The following is a 15,318-nucleotide window of genomic DNA, read 5'->3' on the forward strand; positions in this document are numbered from 1 at the left end:
CATCCGGGGTTCTCGGCTAAAACGGCCGGCTATTAATATTTGGGTTTTAATATTCAACCATTTGGGATATTATCGTGCCATGAGGAGCTAAAATATCCGAGGCTCTATAATAGCTACTTTTCTTTTCCCTGATTGATCAAGATTCCGCAGCCTGGTATTTCGATTTGCGAGCCCAACGGGAAGAGAAGCATGACGAAACTCTTTACGGCGAGGTTGCTGCTTGCAGCTTGGATGCTAGGCATCACTGTCGCATCTCGAGGCAAAGACAGGCACTGGGTAGGGACATGGACATCGATGCCTCAGGAGGTCGAGATCGGTAATCTAGCCCCGCCCCCGTTTGTGAGTATTCGATTGTGTGCATTCCATGTGAAACGCCTTGACTCAAGTATCAAATAGGGAGGAGAAGATGTTCCATACCAGTTCCGAAACAGCACTATACGCCAGACTCTCCGGACTTCCATCCGGGCTGAACGCATCCGTATTCGAATCTCTAACGTCTTTGGCAAAACTCCCTTACCCATCACGGCAGCATCGGTTGCTCTTCCACTCAACGGAAATGCCGGTGTCGGAGAGATCGATGGATCCACCACGAGACGCCTGACGTTTGAGGGTTCCGCGTCCACAACCATCGGCCCAGGGGAATTTGTCGACTCCGACCCCGTCCATTTCAGGCTTCCGCCTCTATCAAATCTTGCTCTGTCAATATATCTTGAAGACGGGCAGCTGGGTAACAAGATCACCGGCCATCCTGGCAGTAGAACGACGTCATGGATGGGGACCGGTAATCTTGTCAACGCATCTTCCGTCTCCGAGGCCAGTACTCGACACTGGTATTTTGTAAGCGCAGTTGAGAGCTGGACACCAAGGAATCACTATTCAGTCGTTCTTCTGGGAGACAGTATCACTGATGGGCGCGGAAGTGAGGATGATCGAAACAACCGGTAGGCCTCAAGGCTTCATGTCCGAAATCATCAAAGATGCCATCATACTGACTGCTCCTAGCTGGTCCGATTTCCTCGCAGCCCGTCTGCAGGCATCAAAAAAGCCGCACATCGCCGTAAACAACCAGGCCGCTGGCGGAAACGCCGTTCTCAGCGGCGGCCTCGGCCCCCCTCTCCTCCAGCGCTACCACCGCGACGCCCTGCAGCAAAACGGCGCAAAGTACGTCCTCATATTCGAAGGCGCCAACGACATTGGGACTTCTCCCACGGACGACCTCACGCAGCGGCAGCTCACCGAGCGCCTTATAAATGCCTACGCGGAGATAGTCGCGGCCTGCAAGAAGGCGAATATGCGGACCATTGGCGCGACGATCACCCCCTTTACTGGAAGCCAGTATGGGGATGCGAGGAGGGAGGAGACGAGGTTGGAGGTAAATGGCTGGATTCTGAACAATGGGACGTTTGACTATGCCGTTGACTTTGCGTCGGTTATTGCAGACGGGGATAAGCTGCGTCCCGAGTTTGATTCGGGGGACCATTTGCATCCGAATGTAGATGCGTACCGGGAGATGGGTTCTCGATTTCCGGTCCATATATTTGAACGGTAATTCCAAGTCGGCTCTCGTTCATTGTACCCAAGACACAGTGTTTCGGTGACTCAACCGTGTTCTGTTGAGTTGTGGAAGCATCCTGCCCTTGAAGGGCAAGACGCGTAGAGCTAGCTAGCTAGTTTCGATGACTCAATGCTCAACCACTGCGATCTCAGGGTACCCTAACGCAGTTCGATCTGCCTCGGAACTGTCAAGACTCGTTCCAGCCTAGCATCCATGAGCTTGAAAGAGGAGATTCACCAAATCAGGTATAACCCGGGCTAGGGGAGGTCAATGGGATATTTTAGCCTATAATATCCGCCTCGTTGCTACCTCAGATGGATAAGTTCCGGGATGGCAGGTACGGCAGTTGGACACTGAGACTTAGCCTGAATGACTTGGCTGTGACGATCTTCGGCATTGGCTCCTTTGAGAAGCGGATGGTGCTATTGTCTCGCGATGATCCACAGATCGACATTGACCCCGTGGGGAGTCGGCTGTTAAGGAGACCGTAGCCGTACCCGACAATGCCCTGATCTATACCCCTCACCATCTTTAGCCTAATAGCCCTAATGATACGAGATGGCTGGATATGGACACTTCATTTTCAGCTAGTCGAATTCTAGTACATAGGACGGAAACTCGCCAATGGCCACCAGCTTCCAAGTAATTCAGTCATCCGTGAAACCACCTCCATTATGGTATACCCGGGTTCTCTGCTCGGGCTCTTATTCATAGTCCTCATTACAGACACTCAAGCAACCTCGGTCCCTCGCCAACGCATCAATCTTAACAAAGGATGGCAGTTCTGGCGATCGGTTCCCAATCCAGATGGAGTCGTCTACGACCATCTCCCAAACCAGATCGAAAACGCCACAGTCCTTAAACCTTGGATTCTCCCTTCTGGAAATGAATTTATTACAGACAAGAGTCGTCATCACAAACGTCCAGACGGAGATCCGGAGATCGACATCCCGTTTGTTCAAAGCACGTACCAAGATGACGACTGGGAGAGCGTCAATCTGCCTCATGACTGGGCCATCAGCGGTCCTTTTTATGAAGGGGAAAACCCTGTCATCAGTGGAGGCATGGGACGTTTGCCTGTTCATGGAGTAGGCTGGTACCGCCGCAAATTAGACATTTCCCGCTCTCTTCGGGGCAAACGAATCCACCTCGACATCGACGGCGCCATGTCTTATGCTATGGTCTGGCTGAATGGGCATCTCGTCGGTGGATGGCCGTATGGGTACAACTCTTTCCGTCTTGACCTTACGCCCTTCATGGAATACGGTGAGAACCAACTGGCTATTCGGCTTGACAACGCCCCAGATTCGTCCAGATGGTATCCTGGTGCTGGGCTTTACAGAAGCGTTTGGCTTACTGTTGGCGACCCGACGCAGGTATCTCAGTGGGGGACATACATCACTGCTCGGGATGTCTCCAAAAAGTCCGCAATACTTGATCTTTCCGTTCAGGTTCAGAACAAGGCGGGAAAGAGGAGAGCAATCAGAGTAGAGACGGATATTTTCACATTCGATCCGGAAACTGGAAACCCTGGGAAAAAAGTTGGAAAATTCCCATCCAAGACGATTCACCTATCTCCGTCGGATACCACCCGCCTCAACAGTTCCACAACCATCACCAACCCTCGTCTTTGGGGTCCGCCGCCATCCCAGCAGCCCAATCTCTACGTTGCAGTTACCAGGCTCAAGGTCAATAATCGGGTCATCGACGAGTACGAAACTCAATTCGGGATTCGATCTCTGGAATTCAACCCAGACAAAGGCGTCTTCGTCAATGGTGAAAAGGTGCCCATCCAAGGCGTCAACCAGCACTCCGACCTAGGCGCTCTAGGCATGGCGTTCAACGTCCGAGCGGCCGAGCGACAGTTGGAAATCCTAAAGGACATGGGCTGCAATTCCATCCGGATGTCTCACAACCCACCTGCAGTTGAGCTTCTTGACCTCACAGACAAGATGGGATTCCTGGTCATCGACGAGATCTTTGACGCTTGGGAACGCAACAAGACCGCCGCTGGTTTTCACTTGCTATTTCCCGACTGGCAGGAGCCAGACCTCCGAGCCTTCTTAAGACGTGACAGGAATCATCCTTCAATCATCTCGTGGAGCTACGGGAACGAAGTAGGCGAGCAATACACCGCTGAAGAAGGAGCCGCAGTATCAAAGATGCTTCAGGGCATATTAAGGGAAGAAGATTCGACAAGACCATCATCAGCATCAGAGAACTACGCAACACCCGGCATGCCCTTCCCCCAGGTCCTCGACATTCTCAACATCAACTACCAAGGCGCCGGAATCAGAAACACAGAAGCATACTCCAACCTCCAAGGCATCCATACTCACCCCCTCTACCCCGACTATCACAAAGCGTACCCGGACAAGCTCATCCTCGGCTCCGAGACAGCGTCCACACTCAGCTCTCGCGGTGTCCACCTGTTCCCCGTCACAAACTACAGCAGCGCCCCCGTAAACGACACCTCGGGCGGCAACTCGACTCTCCAACAGGTCAGCGCCTACGAGCTCTACTCTGCGCCCTTCGGTTCATCCCCCGACAAGGTCTTTGCAGAGCAGGACCGTAACCCGTACGTAGCTGGGGAGTTTGTCTGGACGGGGTTCGACTACATCGGTGAGCCGACGCCTTATTACTCTGCGAGGAGTTCGTACTCTGGCATTGTGGATCTGGCGGGGTTCAAGAAGGATCGGTTCTGGCTGTATCAGACTCGCTGGCGACCTGATGAGCGCATTGCTCACATTCTGCCTCACTGGACTTGGCCTGAGCGTGTGGGCGAGGTGACGCCCGTTCATGTATTCTCCGAGGCTGATGAGGCAGAGCTGTTTCTCAATGGCCACTCGCAGGGTCGTCGAACAAGAGATGAGCATGCTTATCGGTTCAGATGGGATGATGTCGTTTATAAACCTGGGGAGCTGCATGTCGTCACTTTTAGAAACGGGGAGGAATGGGCGAACAATACTGTCACGACTGCACGGAAGCCGTCGAGGTTGAGATTGACGGCGGACCGAGGGAACATCAGAGCTGATGGTGAGGATTTGGCATTCATCACCCTTGAAGTGACGGACGACAAAGGCCTTATGGCACCACGGGCGAATGACGAGATACGGTTCTCGATCTCCGGTCCAGGGGAGGTCATCGCAACGGACAATGGGAATGCGGCGGACTTCGTGGCTTTCCCATCACATACCAGGAGTGCATTTAACGGCCTTGCTCTTGCTATAGTTCGTCTAAACTCTGGGGCTGCGGGTTCGGTTACCGTTTCTGCCGAGGCGGATGGACTGAAGGGTACCTCTGTTGTTGTTGGGCCAGTCTAGAATAACAAAGGTCTTTTATGACAAAGAGTGACAGGAGACTGAATTCCTAACATCTTGGTTTGCCATGTCACAGCTGAAAGTGACTCAACATGTGCCCCGACAAGACCTCAAACTGCTCCCTGCGCCACTTGACGCTATCCGAGAACTCCTCCTCCGGCCCAATCGCGCCAACAATTACGTGCTCCTCCCCAGCAGCAAGGGGAGGCCACACCTTGTCAATGAATTCTCCAACAGGCATGCCCATGGCCCGGCCCCTCTGCGGCCCCAGGTAGTCGTGAAGTTCGGCTTTTCCAATTTTTCAGCAAGTCATGTTCCTGTCAAGTAATTTCAGGCCACTCACTCTGCACAACGGGAGGCCACATCTCGATAATCTTTGTCGAGGATGCCTTGTTCTGGCGGCGCAGACAGTCGACATACGCCGCCAACGCCGCCGACGCCGCCTTGGACGCCGAGTACGCGGACATGACGACGGCAGGGACGTGCGCGAGGAGCGTCCCCGTGACGATGAGGGCAGTCGGCACAGGTTTCTTCTGCAGGTGGGGGAGGAACTTGACGGATAGGTCGACGAGCCTGTTGAAGTTGGTGCTCACTTCCTGGTGGAAGGCCTCCAGGTCGACCTCTGCAGGTCTTGATAGCCGGACCTGGGTCTGCACTCCGGAGTTGAGGAAGACATCGGCGAGTTTAGGTATGTCTGCGACAAGGCATTATCCACAATGCATTAAAAAGCTTAGGGGCCGTCGACGCTTGGGATAAGGAAACCACCCAAACACTATCTGTAGGTCTTGATAGTTGAGTGCAGCGAGACGGTGAAAAATGGCCACCAGGAGGCATGGGGCCTTGAGGGTTAAGGGCAAGTCCAGGATAACTACAAGTCTCGACTCAAGGTGAGATATGAGTTCTTGACGACATGCTACTATAGCTAGAAGTTGTTAACTCGGTAGAAGATGGCCAATTCATCAGTCTAAGGGGTTGTTGAAATGTGAGAATTTTGCGAAGACAGATATCTTAGAGAATAAGGCTAGTAAAAGGAGGAAGTACAATTCGTTAAGCTATTATTAGGTGGCGATTCAAAGGTACGAAGGCTGAGGTCTAGTAAGAGTCTAGATAATCATAACTACAGAAGGCTAGGAATCAGGCCAAAACAAGGAACAACCCTAACATGAAGTGTGACTGACGCATCAAACACACCAGATATCACTCTTCCAACCACCACCACGTGCGAGCAAAAATACCTTCCCCGGCAGACTCTACCCCCGACATCCCATCCAATAGCTCACCTATTATATCCAAATAATCCAGCCGGTAGTTTTTTCTCTCCGTCAAATCCGCCACCAATCCCATATCCTCCCCCACGTTGACCTTCCATCTCCACGTGTAATCACCAATCAACGCGGCTGCGATCTCGTCAACCGCTTGCAGCAGCTCGTGCTCCGTATATGTCGCAAGGCTATCGCGGACTGCTTGGCGGTCCACATCCGAACGGGTGCGCTGTTGCCGGGCGGGGATCGGCTCCGTGGCCGGGGCGTGGTGGGGCTGGGTGCCGGTGCGGGGCCAAGGTCCGGGGAAAAGAACAGTCCTCTGCGGCTCAGCAGGCCGGGGAGTCGTGGGTGGCCGGGTGGAAGGAGGGGGTGGAGTCGAAACCAGGTCCACAATCGAAGGAGCCTGACCTCGTTGAGACGGGGCCGACTCCCAACCGATTAGCGTACTTGGCGGCGCCGAAAAATGATACTGGGGAGGAGTCGGAAGGGGACCAAACTTGACGCGGGTGATCGCGTAGTCAGCGAGTGGTTGACAGAAAGGAAGAACAGTAAATTTGATCGGGCGCTCTAACCATGAGTCGAGAAGTTCTGAGACCCTAGAATCCATCTAAACCTTACTCCTCCAACCTGGCCTTGAGGACGTCGATCTCCTCGCCCTGACTCTATACCTGAAGCTCCAGACCTTTCAACATGTCTTCTAGGCCTGCAAGGCGGGAGTCCGTCGAGCGGTTCGTCTTTTGGGTGTCAAATACCTGAAGCGCGGCATTGACCGACTCCCATTTTTATTGATGTTGAGCCCAAGTCAACAGGCTGCCAGCGACATGTAGGTTGTATGGCATGCCTGGCTTTGCTGCTCTTCATCGTCCTCGCTGAATTGCTGCACGAATTACTCTGAGTGAGTATCCCAAAGATGATGATAGAGTAAGCACTGAGCTCACGATGCCAACCCAGACCTGTGGATAAGCCGTTAAGAGAGATCACCGTTACGATGAGCCGCCAGCTGTTTGTCACCCTTGGCTCCCTGTGGGCAGTTGCGTGGAACTCGTCATAGGAGGACGCTGAGAACTATTGTAAAGACCCAAGCCGTGAGGCATTCATGCATCGACTCTCTGGACATCAAGGTAGGCATTTATATTCAACCCAAACATCACTCCTCATGCGTCTCTCTCTTGCTCTTCCTAACTCTATCCTAGCAATCAATCACCCTCAGTAACACGGGAGTTTTAGAGCCCTATCCAGATGTGTCATCTCGACTTTCCTTGTTTAATTCCTCAACCCCTCCCTAGATCAATCGGCGGCGGTGACGACGTGAGGGATGTCGACCATTATCGCCATTTGCTTCGTTCTTGGCCCGTCCCTCCTAGGACTAAGCGCGGCGATGAGAGCGAGTATGCCTACGACTTGGTTTGTCGGCGCGAGTCTCACCCTGCAAATATTTTTCTTCAAGATCGGCCGCGGTCCGTCCTTTTCCCTTCTCCGTGGTGGACCGGGATGCCTTATCCTCCGTTGGTACATCCAACCCACGACGCTCAATCTCCGCCATGACTTTCTCATGAAAGGGTTTCGCATCAGTCGTGTAAGATTTCGGCACGCTGACGGACGGAAGACTCCCACGTCTGTTATCAACATACCACTGAACCAATGGAATGCCACCATATCGCATTGGTCTCGGCTCGGTGTTTGGGGCGAGAGCAGCCTGTGTCGGGAGGGGCTGGGGTAGATATTGGACCGAAGAACGATTGTCTTGACGCTCAGGCTCAAGGGTGATCCTAGGACGAAATGGGAGTGACTCGCTGCGATGCGACTGAGTGCATGGCTGGGCAGGACCCTGTCGGGGTCTTGCCGGCGTGTCATTGATACCCGAGCCAGCATAAGCCGATTTTCGCCACTCATCGAATGGGCGATAACTCTACTCATCACGGGCGTTGGAAACCTGTGTTCGATGACCGTGGGGGCTCTCAAACGACGTGCCGTCTGGGAATGAACCGGGAATGAAGGGTGGGCTGGGAAAATATTGGCCGGGGGCAGCGTGATTACGTGGTGTCCAGTCTTGCGAGCTATCGGGGTGAGTGGACTTGACGGAATATTCGACGCCATGAGGGACGTTGGCCTGTTGCGAATGCTGGCTGTCTCCATGATATCCCTGATCCCAAGTTTGATGTCCGTCTGAGTGTGGCACCTCGCATTCCGTAAAGGTCTGGTCTCTAGAAGACGGACGAGCCCAAGATGTTTGAACAATCCGTTCAGGCTGTGGTGAAATGATTGGAGTAGGCGTATAGCCTTGTCGGTAGGCATGATCCAGAGAAACAGCCCCTCCGCCGTCGGCCGTGGCTGGCTGCTGCACCATGGAATGGCTTTGACGCTGTTCTTGGTGGCTCTGATCCTCCTGATGGCTTCCTCTCTGAGTATACTCCCCCAACTTCGATACGGCCTGACGAACAGCCGACAGCCCTGCACCCAAGGACGAGGCTTTTAATGGTTACTGATCCTCTACACGAGGTTCGACATCTTCCAGAACGTGCTCCTCGACAATCGCGTCCACGGTGCCTTCAACGCCGGCACCTTGTTCTTTATCCAACTTCATCATGGCTTTTCTCCAATGGGCCCTTGTGGATGTGAACGACTGCGTACCACCCCCGGACTCGCCCACCCACTTCTCTGGGAACATTTCTTCCCCCTCTTCGCTCTCTTGGGGAGGCAAATACTTTTCCATCCACGCAAGGTCGATTTGGGTGAAGCCCAGGTCGTTATCCTCAGTACCATGTTCGAGGAAGAAACGGCGGAGTTCCCTCCCACGACGGATGTAGTCCACCTTTTCCTTGGGCATGATGGCTGTGGTTCTGTGGTGATTGTTGACGAGGCGGGAATAGGTGGTCTTGGCTGGACCTTTGTAGAGGACTAGGGGAGGTGGGAGTTTGGAGGAGCGCATAAGGTTTCGTGGGAAAGCCTGAATATCAGCTGAGATTGCAGGTAGCTTGAGGAAAAGGTAGAGGAAGACATAAAATCACGGCTTTATGGGCGAAGGGCTCAACCTTCAACAAAAAATTTCCGCAGTAGTCTGTCTTTGTCAACAGGCTTTGTTGTTGTAGGTCAGGCGTCACATATTGCACAAAGAGGAGGGCTGAAATTCAAGGGGATGATGGCTGCTCAGCTGACTCTTGTGTCTCGGTCTGCCAGTAGGACGCGACAGAAATCTTGGCCAGACGAACCGGGCAGAAAGCTATTCTTTGTTCTTCCAACTGTTCAGAGATGACGTGGCCTGATAGGGGCTGGCTGGGCCGTCATGTGCGGACTGCCTTGTGCGCCAGTAGTCCACATAAGCACTAACACACCAGGGGTAGTGAGTTTATTTGTCCTCCAAATGAGCGGTTCGCTTTTCCGTTGTGGCTATGTGGTGTCGTGGTTGAAAAGGAACCTAGTTCTGATATAACGTATGTGATAAGTGAGTGGGCCAGACAAGCGAGTGGGCCAAAAATCCCTTAACCTCTCTTCTTCTCAATTGATAAATTAATTCTTAACTACCTAAGATATCTTAATTAAATAAAGAGGCAAATATCCTTTTTACTCTTTAAGCCCTCTAAAATAACCTAAAATTAAGTATCTAGAAAGCCGCAGAGATCTATAATATATACTATAATACCTTAAGTCGCCGGCAGAAAGGTATATAGTCTTAATGTGATATTATTCCTAAATTATATAAGCTATCTAATCTAGAGGAATAGATTATTATTTAGTTTATTCTTAACTTAGATTTATAAGGGTTTTCCCTATAATTATATAATATTAAAGAAATAGCGAATTAGCTACTTACTAACTATAATATATTACTTATTAGTAAGTAATAGGCTATTAACTTTATTAAGTAATATCTAGACCTTAAGACTTATTTCTTTTATAAATATAACTATTAGAGGGCTAAATATAAAGACCTAATTATTATTTATAATTAATTTATACTTATAATAAATATAATTATAAAATATAATATTACCCTTACTAATATCTATAACTTTAATAAGACTAGCTTTATAATAGGTATAATTATAAGTAAAATAGTTATTATAAGCATAGAGAGGTATAAAAAGCTAAAATTAATTTAGCTTAAAAACTAGGAATAGGCTATAGTTATTTAGGCGATTAATATAAAAGGATAAGTAATCTAGCTATTTATTATAAATATAAGCTAATATTACCTCGCTAGCTAGTATTAAGAAAGTAACCTCCCGGGTAATTAAGCTATTACTATAACTTATAATAGCTAAACTAATAATAAGATAAGTCTTAAGTAGCTTAAATACTTTAATTACTATATAATTATTTAATTAAATAATTACTATTATCTTTTAATCCTTAATAAATATAAAAGTTATTATTTAATTAAATTTAAGAAATATTATAAAAAAAATAAAATTATTATACTTTATATATCGCCTTATTTATCTTACTTACTTTAGCCTCTTAATATTAGGTACTTTAGGCCACTAAAAAAGATATATAATTAAGAGATTAAGTAATTAATTAGATATTTTATTACCTATATTTTAAAGACTAAGTTCTTCTTAGCCTTTTACGCTGCCTATTAGGCTATTATAACGATAAGTAATATTAAGGGAGGTTTTAGAGGAGCTAGGCTTATTTCTTTAGACCCCGAAAATATTATATTAAAGCTTAATATATATCTATAGACCCTAATGCCCCTTAAGGAGAAGATTAGCTAGCCTAACCCTTAGGTCTTAAAGACCCTAAGGATAGCCCTTAAAGCTAGCTCTTAGTCTAAATACCTCAAAAGATAAATTAAAAGGTATTAAAATAGCTCTCTAAAATCTATTCTTAAGGCTCTAAAATTATTAATAAAGGGGATAAAGGTAATAATATATAAGATAACCTTATTAAAGTCTAAGGTTAAGAACCTTTAATAATTAAATAAGGCCCTTAATAGGTAACGCAAAGTAAAAAGAACCTACCTATAAGATAAAGGGAAGATAACTATAGATAAGGTAAGGGAAGTAATTAATTAAATAGATATTAATATATAGATATAGGCTAAATCGTCGAGAAGTAGTAGTTAAGGTAGGTTAGCGCGACTAAAGGAAAGCTACTATGGAATATGCGGTAAGGCCAGTTATAATAGAAGAATATATTAAATTATTATTAAGCTATCTAAGGAAGAAGAAAGTAATTTAATTTAATTAACTAAATGCTTTATTATATTTTTATCTTAAATCCTATCTTAAAGGTTAAGATTTTTGGCCCACTCGCTTATCTGGCCTACTCACTTATCACATACGTTATCACTTTGCGGGACAACACCAGGCCAATATCCGAACCGTGGCTTGCTAGCTTACGGTAAACAGCAATAGCGCAGGAGACTTTTCCGGTATGGTTTCAATATTGAAGCAAGCAATGACAGATCGAGCCCCTGACTGCCACACCGCCGCTGTTCCTCTCATTCAACTCAGACTGGAGTCTGTACGACACACGAGAAGTCAAGAACGAAACGTGCTATGTATGGTGCATATTAGATGTTTTACAGGCAATGTTTGGGGCAGCTTAATACTAGATGACATGCAGTTTATTTATCCTCGCTACCAATCTTTCCTAGCCCACAAGCGTCCAACCCACACCCATCGTCATAGCTCCCCACTACTCGTCATCAAGCACACAGCTCCTTCAGGGCATCGATTCTTGATTCTCGACGCTTCTCATCGTCCTTGGGCTTGTTCCTGGTAAGCGCGGGCACAAACCATTGGGCATAATGCCCTCTGACATGATCGTTAGAGAGAAGCGATCCAATTTCCATCAAGGTAAGCATGTGCTCATTCTCAGTCTCCCAGTCAGTGCTTGGCTTAAGAGCAGTATCTTGGGATGGCAAATGCCGCGCCGTCCAGTCCAGATCTGCACCGGCATGTTGGGCGGTGGCCTTGAGAATGGCCATCAGCACGCGGTGATGCCATTCTTTGTCAGGCGAAGAGGAGAATGACTGCGGGTAGAACGGCTCGCTGGTTGCATCGAGGTTCAGTACGTCATGGAGAGGCTTGGGGGCCGAGTAAGGGGCGCGCTGGAGGAGCTTCCAGTGGACGTGGCAGACACGAACGCGCCAGGGCTCAACCTACGATTTGTGTCAGCAAAGGGGAGAAGATTGGGGTGGGGAGCAGCTACATTCTTGATGGGCCAGCCAGTTTCGATTCATGGATGCATCAATGGTTCAATGACATCAGTCGTGGGCTGAAGCCAGGACGACACCGATCATGATAGTCATGAGCGCCCCGATGGCGGAGATGGCGACTACAAGCATGGCAAAGAGCTGAAGAGGTGATATGAGAAGTAGTAACTCTGTGAGAGGAGGCTTCGGTGAAGAAAGTCGATACAGAGAACCGGGGTTGAGAGGAGCTAAGTAAGGGAGGATGATTTCAGCCGACAAGATTGTGATGTTGTCATGTATTAATATTTCTCCGTTTTGCCATGTCAGCTAAGGTTCTCTCTTAGAAATTTTATTAATGACAAGCAAAAGGGAATCAAGCTGAAGGAATACGGCGTAATGGGGCGTTGTTTATTATGACAAGGCTGAACGGCTGGCGCGTGACTCCCCGTTGCTTGCTCGATTTCTGACATATCACCCCCACCTGAATCAGGCACGTTTTGCTACACACCTGGTTGGTTTTTCAGGGTCAATGAGACTCCCATCCTTTGTTGCCAGACTTTTTCTGAAACTTCTCTACTCCTGAACGTACTCGTCTGCGGTTGGTCTTGTGAGGTATTAAACCTGACATTAGCATCTGTTTCTGTGTTCATGATTTACTTCATCAAAACTTTCCATCACCTCTGGACTTGTCTCATGCCCGTCTAGGCCTCGCTCTCTTTCATTTATCCTGAAATTCATTTTGATCATAACCAAGAGTCCTTTGTCATTTTTTTGTTGTCTCCAACCTCACTACCGTGTGCCCATCATCATGTCCGACCGTCACAACCGACTCACCCCTGAGGACATCGCCCGAATGCGCCAGAGCGCGGCAGCGGATCCAGCTTACAGACCCCGATCACGACCTCAGTCTGCTGCCGCAGGAAGCCAGCACCAGGGCTCTCGAGAGTCCCACGCACAGCCTCAACCACCCGGTCGACCATCTTCCGAGCCCGCGGGTCACCATCAACGTCCGTCAAATGGCCCCTTCAAGCCACCCTTGGAGCCCATCGCCGACGACTCGCCAAGAAATCCGCGTCCACCACCGGGAGGATTCCGACAACCCCCTCAAGGTCCATCGGCTGAACCTCCTGAGCATGGTGATCCCCCAAGGCATACAACAGGGGGTGGGACTACAAGTAATCGCCAGAATGAGCAGGCTCACTCTCGGCCACCCCACCAAGACTCCACGGGCCAGTGTAGACAGTCCCGCTCTCAAACAGCGGGCCGGGCTTTTCACGGTGATATTCACCGAGTCCCGGACCACGACAACAACCAGCACAAGAAACCCCCTCCCCCCAGATCCGAGGCCTCCAGTGGCTATACCAACCAGACAGACCCTGGTAAAATACATGAGCATCAACATACCAAGCATGGCCATGGTCATGATCCACACGAGTGCCGTGACCAGGAGCCCCCCCCCCTTCGTTCTCATCCTGGATTCTACTCAAAGCAGGGCCACCAACCACCCCCTGATAAGCAGGCTCCTTCCCCCTATTCAGAGGACAACACTTCAGAAGGCTACTTTAAGCCGCACAACACCCGGCCGCAGACTGACGAAAGCCACCGATCTCGACCCCCTCCCTTTTCCGCTTCGAACACCATGTTGGGGATGGGGCCCTTGCTACCACCTGACTCCCTGAAATGGGTTATGTGGATCATTATTTCGGTCGGTACGATTATACTCATCTACTTCTTCGCCATCAAGTGGAGCATCATCGACGTCAAGGACGGCCTCGTTTCTCTGGTCCCTGCTTTGGTATATGGCACGTTCAGAGCAGTCAAAGATCTTCTCTATGCCACTGGAGAAATCTTTTCCGATGCTGTTTCTGCCACGTATGGAGGAGCCAAGACTTTTCTGTATGAAGTCGGAGAAGTGGCCTCTGACATGCTCGGAGGAGTCTCTGGCGTCACACATGACATGCTTGGAGCAGCCGCTGGCTTCGCATCTTCCGCGTGGGCGGTGGCTTCGGCTGCGTTTGCATCTCAACAGCAGCGGCCCAGGGGTCCTGCAGTGATCAATGTTGCCCCTCCCAACCCCCTCATTGATACGTGGGCCCCAGGAATCCAGGTGGCCCAATCCATGGCGAAGCAAGTGGGTAGTTTCCTCAAGGTGACGGAAAGAAACACGGTCAAGGATCAGAAGATCAAGCAGGTGCGTCAGCGCAACGAAGAGTACACAAAAGAACTCGCATCTACGCTCGCCGACAACTACCTCTGGGTTGATTTCCTTGTCAAGGATATCGAGAATCATCCCCTGAGCGTGTCATGCTGGCCCACCCCGAGCAACCAGTCGTACTCATGGTTCGGCGGCTTCAAAGTTTCTCAATGTCGTCGCAGACTCGTCGATCAGCTGTAAAAGCTGAGAGAGGCCCTGCGAGATGCCCACGACTCGCGTTCCAAGTTGTTGAGTAAGGTCCGTGATCTCCTCGAGATGGACCTGAACATGATCAGGAGCGCTGCATGTGAACAACGCGATCAATACCGAGGCGCATACTCAAGACATCTCAAAGATATGAACCCGGGCGCTTCTGATAGAAAGGAGGTGGGTTCTTTCCTCGGTAAATTGGCCCAGCTTCTTGGTGTTGGTGACTCGACTTGTCGCATGGTTGAAGCCGATTATTCCACCACAGCAACCAAAGTTAACATGATGGAGGATGAGGTGAAGTTTCTCAGGTCCTCCCTGAAATGGCTTGGTGGCTTAATCGAGCAATGGGAAACCAAGGAAGACGATGCGGCAAGTCAAAAGGCGGCTGACGCCGTGGAGAACGTGGTGCTGGATCGAGTCAAAGAGTGGTTGAAGATGACGGAGGAATATCATCAGGAAATGTGATATGGGTCTTGCTGTTTCATTTGTCTTTCTTTGCAGCGGATTTTCTCTTTTGTATGGGTTGTTTGAGTAGTTGAGTGATCTGTATCTGGTGATAAAAATACGTCTTTGATGGCAATTTTGACGCCCTTCATTTACTTGCATCTGTTCAAGTGTGTTCATGTGAATCAGAG

General features: G+C 49.6%; 5 protein-coding genes across 5 annotated transcripts; 3 read left to right on the forward strand and 2 right to left on the reverse strand.

Moving 5' to 3' along the window:
- Nucleotides 1-231: 231 nt before the first annotated feature.
- On the forward strand, nt 232-1,549 carry NCS57_01444500 (SGNH-hydro domain-containing protein; the record flags this gene model as incomplete). The annotated part of the gene is made up of 3 exons (XM_053064047.1): nt 232-339; nt 397-941; nt 1,003-1,549. 3 exons carry the CDS (start codon nt 232-234, stop codon nt 1,547-1,549), a joined length of 1,200 nt encoding a protein of 399 aa, XP_052906330.1.
- Nucleotides 1,550-2,229: 680 nt separating this feature from the next.
- NCS57_01444600 (uncharacterized protein) lies at nt 2,230-4,878 on the forward strand (the record flags this gene model as incomplete). The annotated part of the gene is made up of 1 exon (XM_053064048.1): nt 2,230-4,878. One exon carries the CDS (start codon nt 2,230-2,232, stop codon nt 4,876-4,878), a length of 2,649 nt encoding a protein of 882 aa, XP_052906331.1.
- Nucleotides 4,879-8,616: 3,738 nt separating this feature from the next.
- NCS57_01444700 (uncharacterized protein) lies at nt 8,617-8,964 on the reverse strand (the record flags this gene model as incomplete). Its single annotated transcript, XM_053064049.1, has 1 exon — nt 8,617-8,964. One exon carries the CDS (start codon nt 8,962-8,964, stop codon nt 8,617-8,619), a length of 348 nt encoding a protein of 115 aa, XP_052906332.1.
- Nucleotides 8,965-11,790: 2,826 nt separating this feature from the next.
- Nucleotides 11,791-12,432, reverse strand: NCS57_01444800 (uncharacterized protein; the record flags this gene model as incomplete). The annotated part of the gene is made up of 2 exons (XM_053064050.1): nt 11,791-12,246; nt 12,376-12,432. The coding sequence occupies 2 exons, from the start codon at nt 12,430-12,432 to the stop codon at nt 11,791-11,793; spliced, it is 513 nt and encodes a 170-aa protein (XP_052906333.1).
- A 655-nt stretch (nt 12,433-13,087) lies between these two features.
- On the forward strand, nt 13,088-14,674 carry NCS57_01444900 (uncharacterized protein; the record flags this gene model as incomplete). The annotated part of the gene is made up of 1 exon (XM_053064051.1): nt 13,088-14,674. One exon carries the CDS (start codon nt 13,088-13,090, stop codon nt 14,672-14,674), a length of 1,587 nt encoding a protein of 528 aa, XP_052906334.1.
- Between the last annotated feature and the right edge of the window lie 644 nt (nt 14,675-15,318).

Source organism: Fusarium keratoplasticum, chromosome 13 (genome assembly GCF_025433545.1).
Source record: "Fusarium keratoplasticum isolate Fu6.1 chromosome 13, whole genome shotgun sequence".
NCBI classification, from domain to species: domain Eukaryota; kingdom Fungi; phylum Ascomycota; class Sordariomycetes; order Hypocreales; family Nectriaceae; genus Fusarium; species Fusarium keratoplasticum.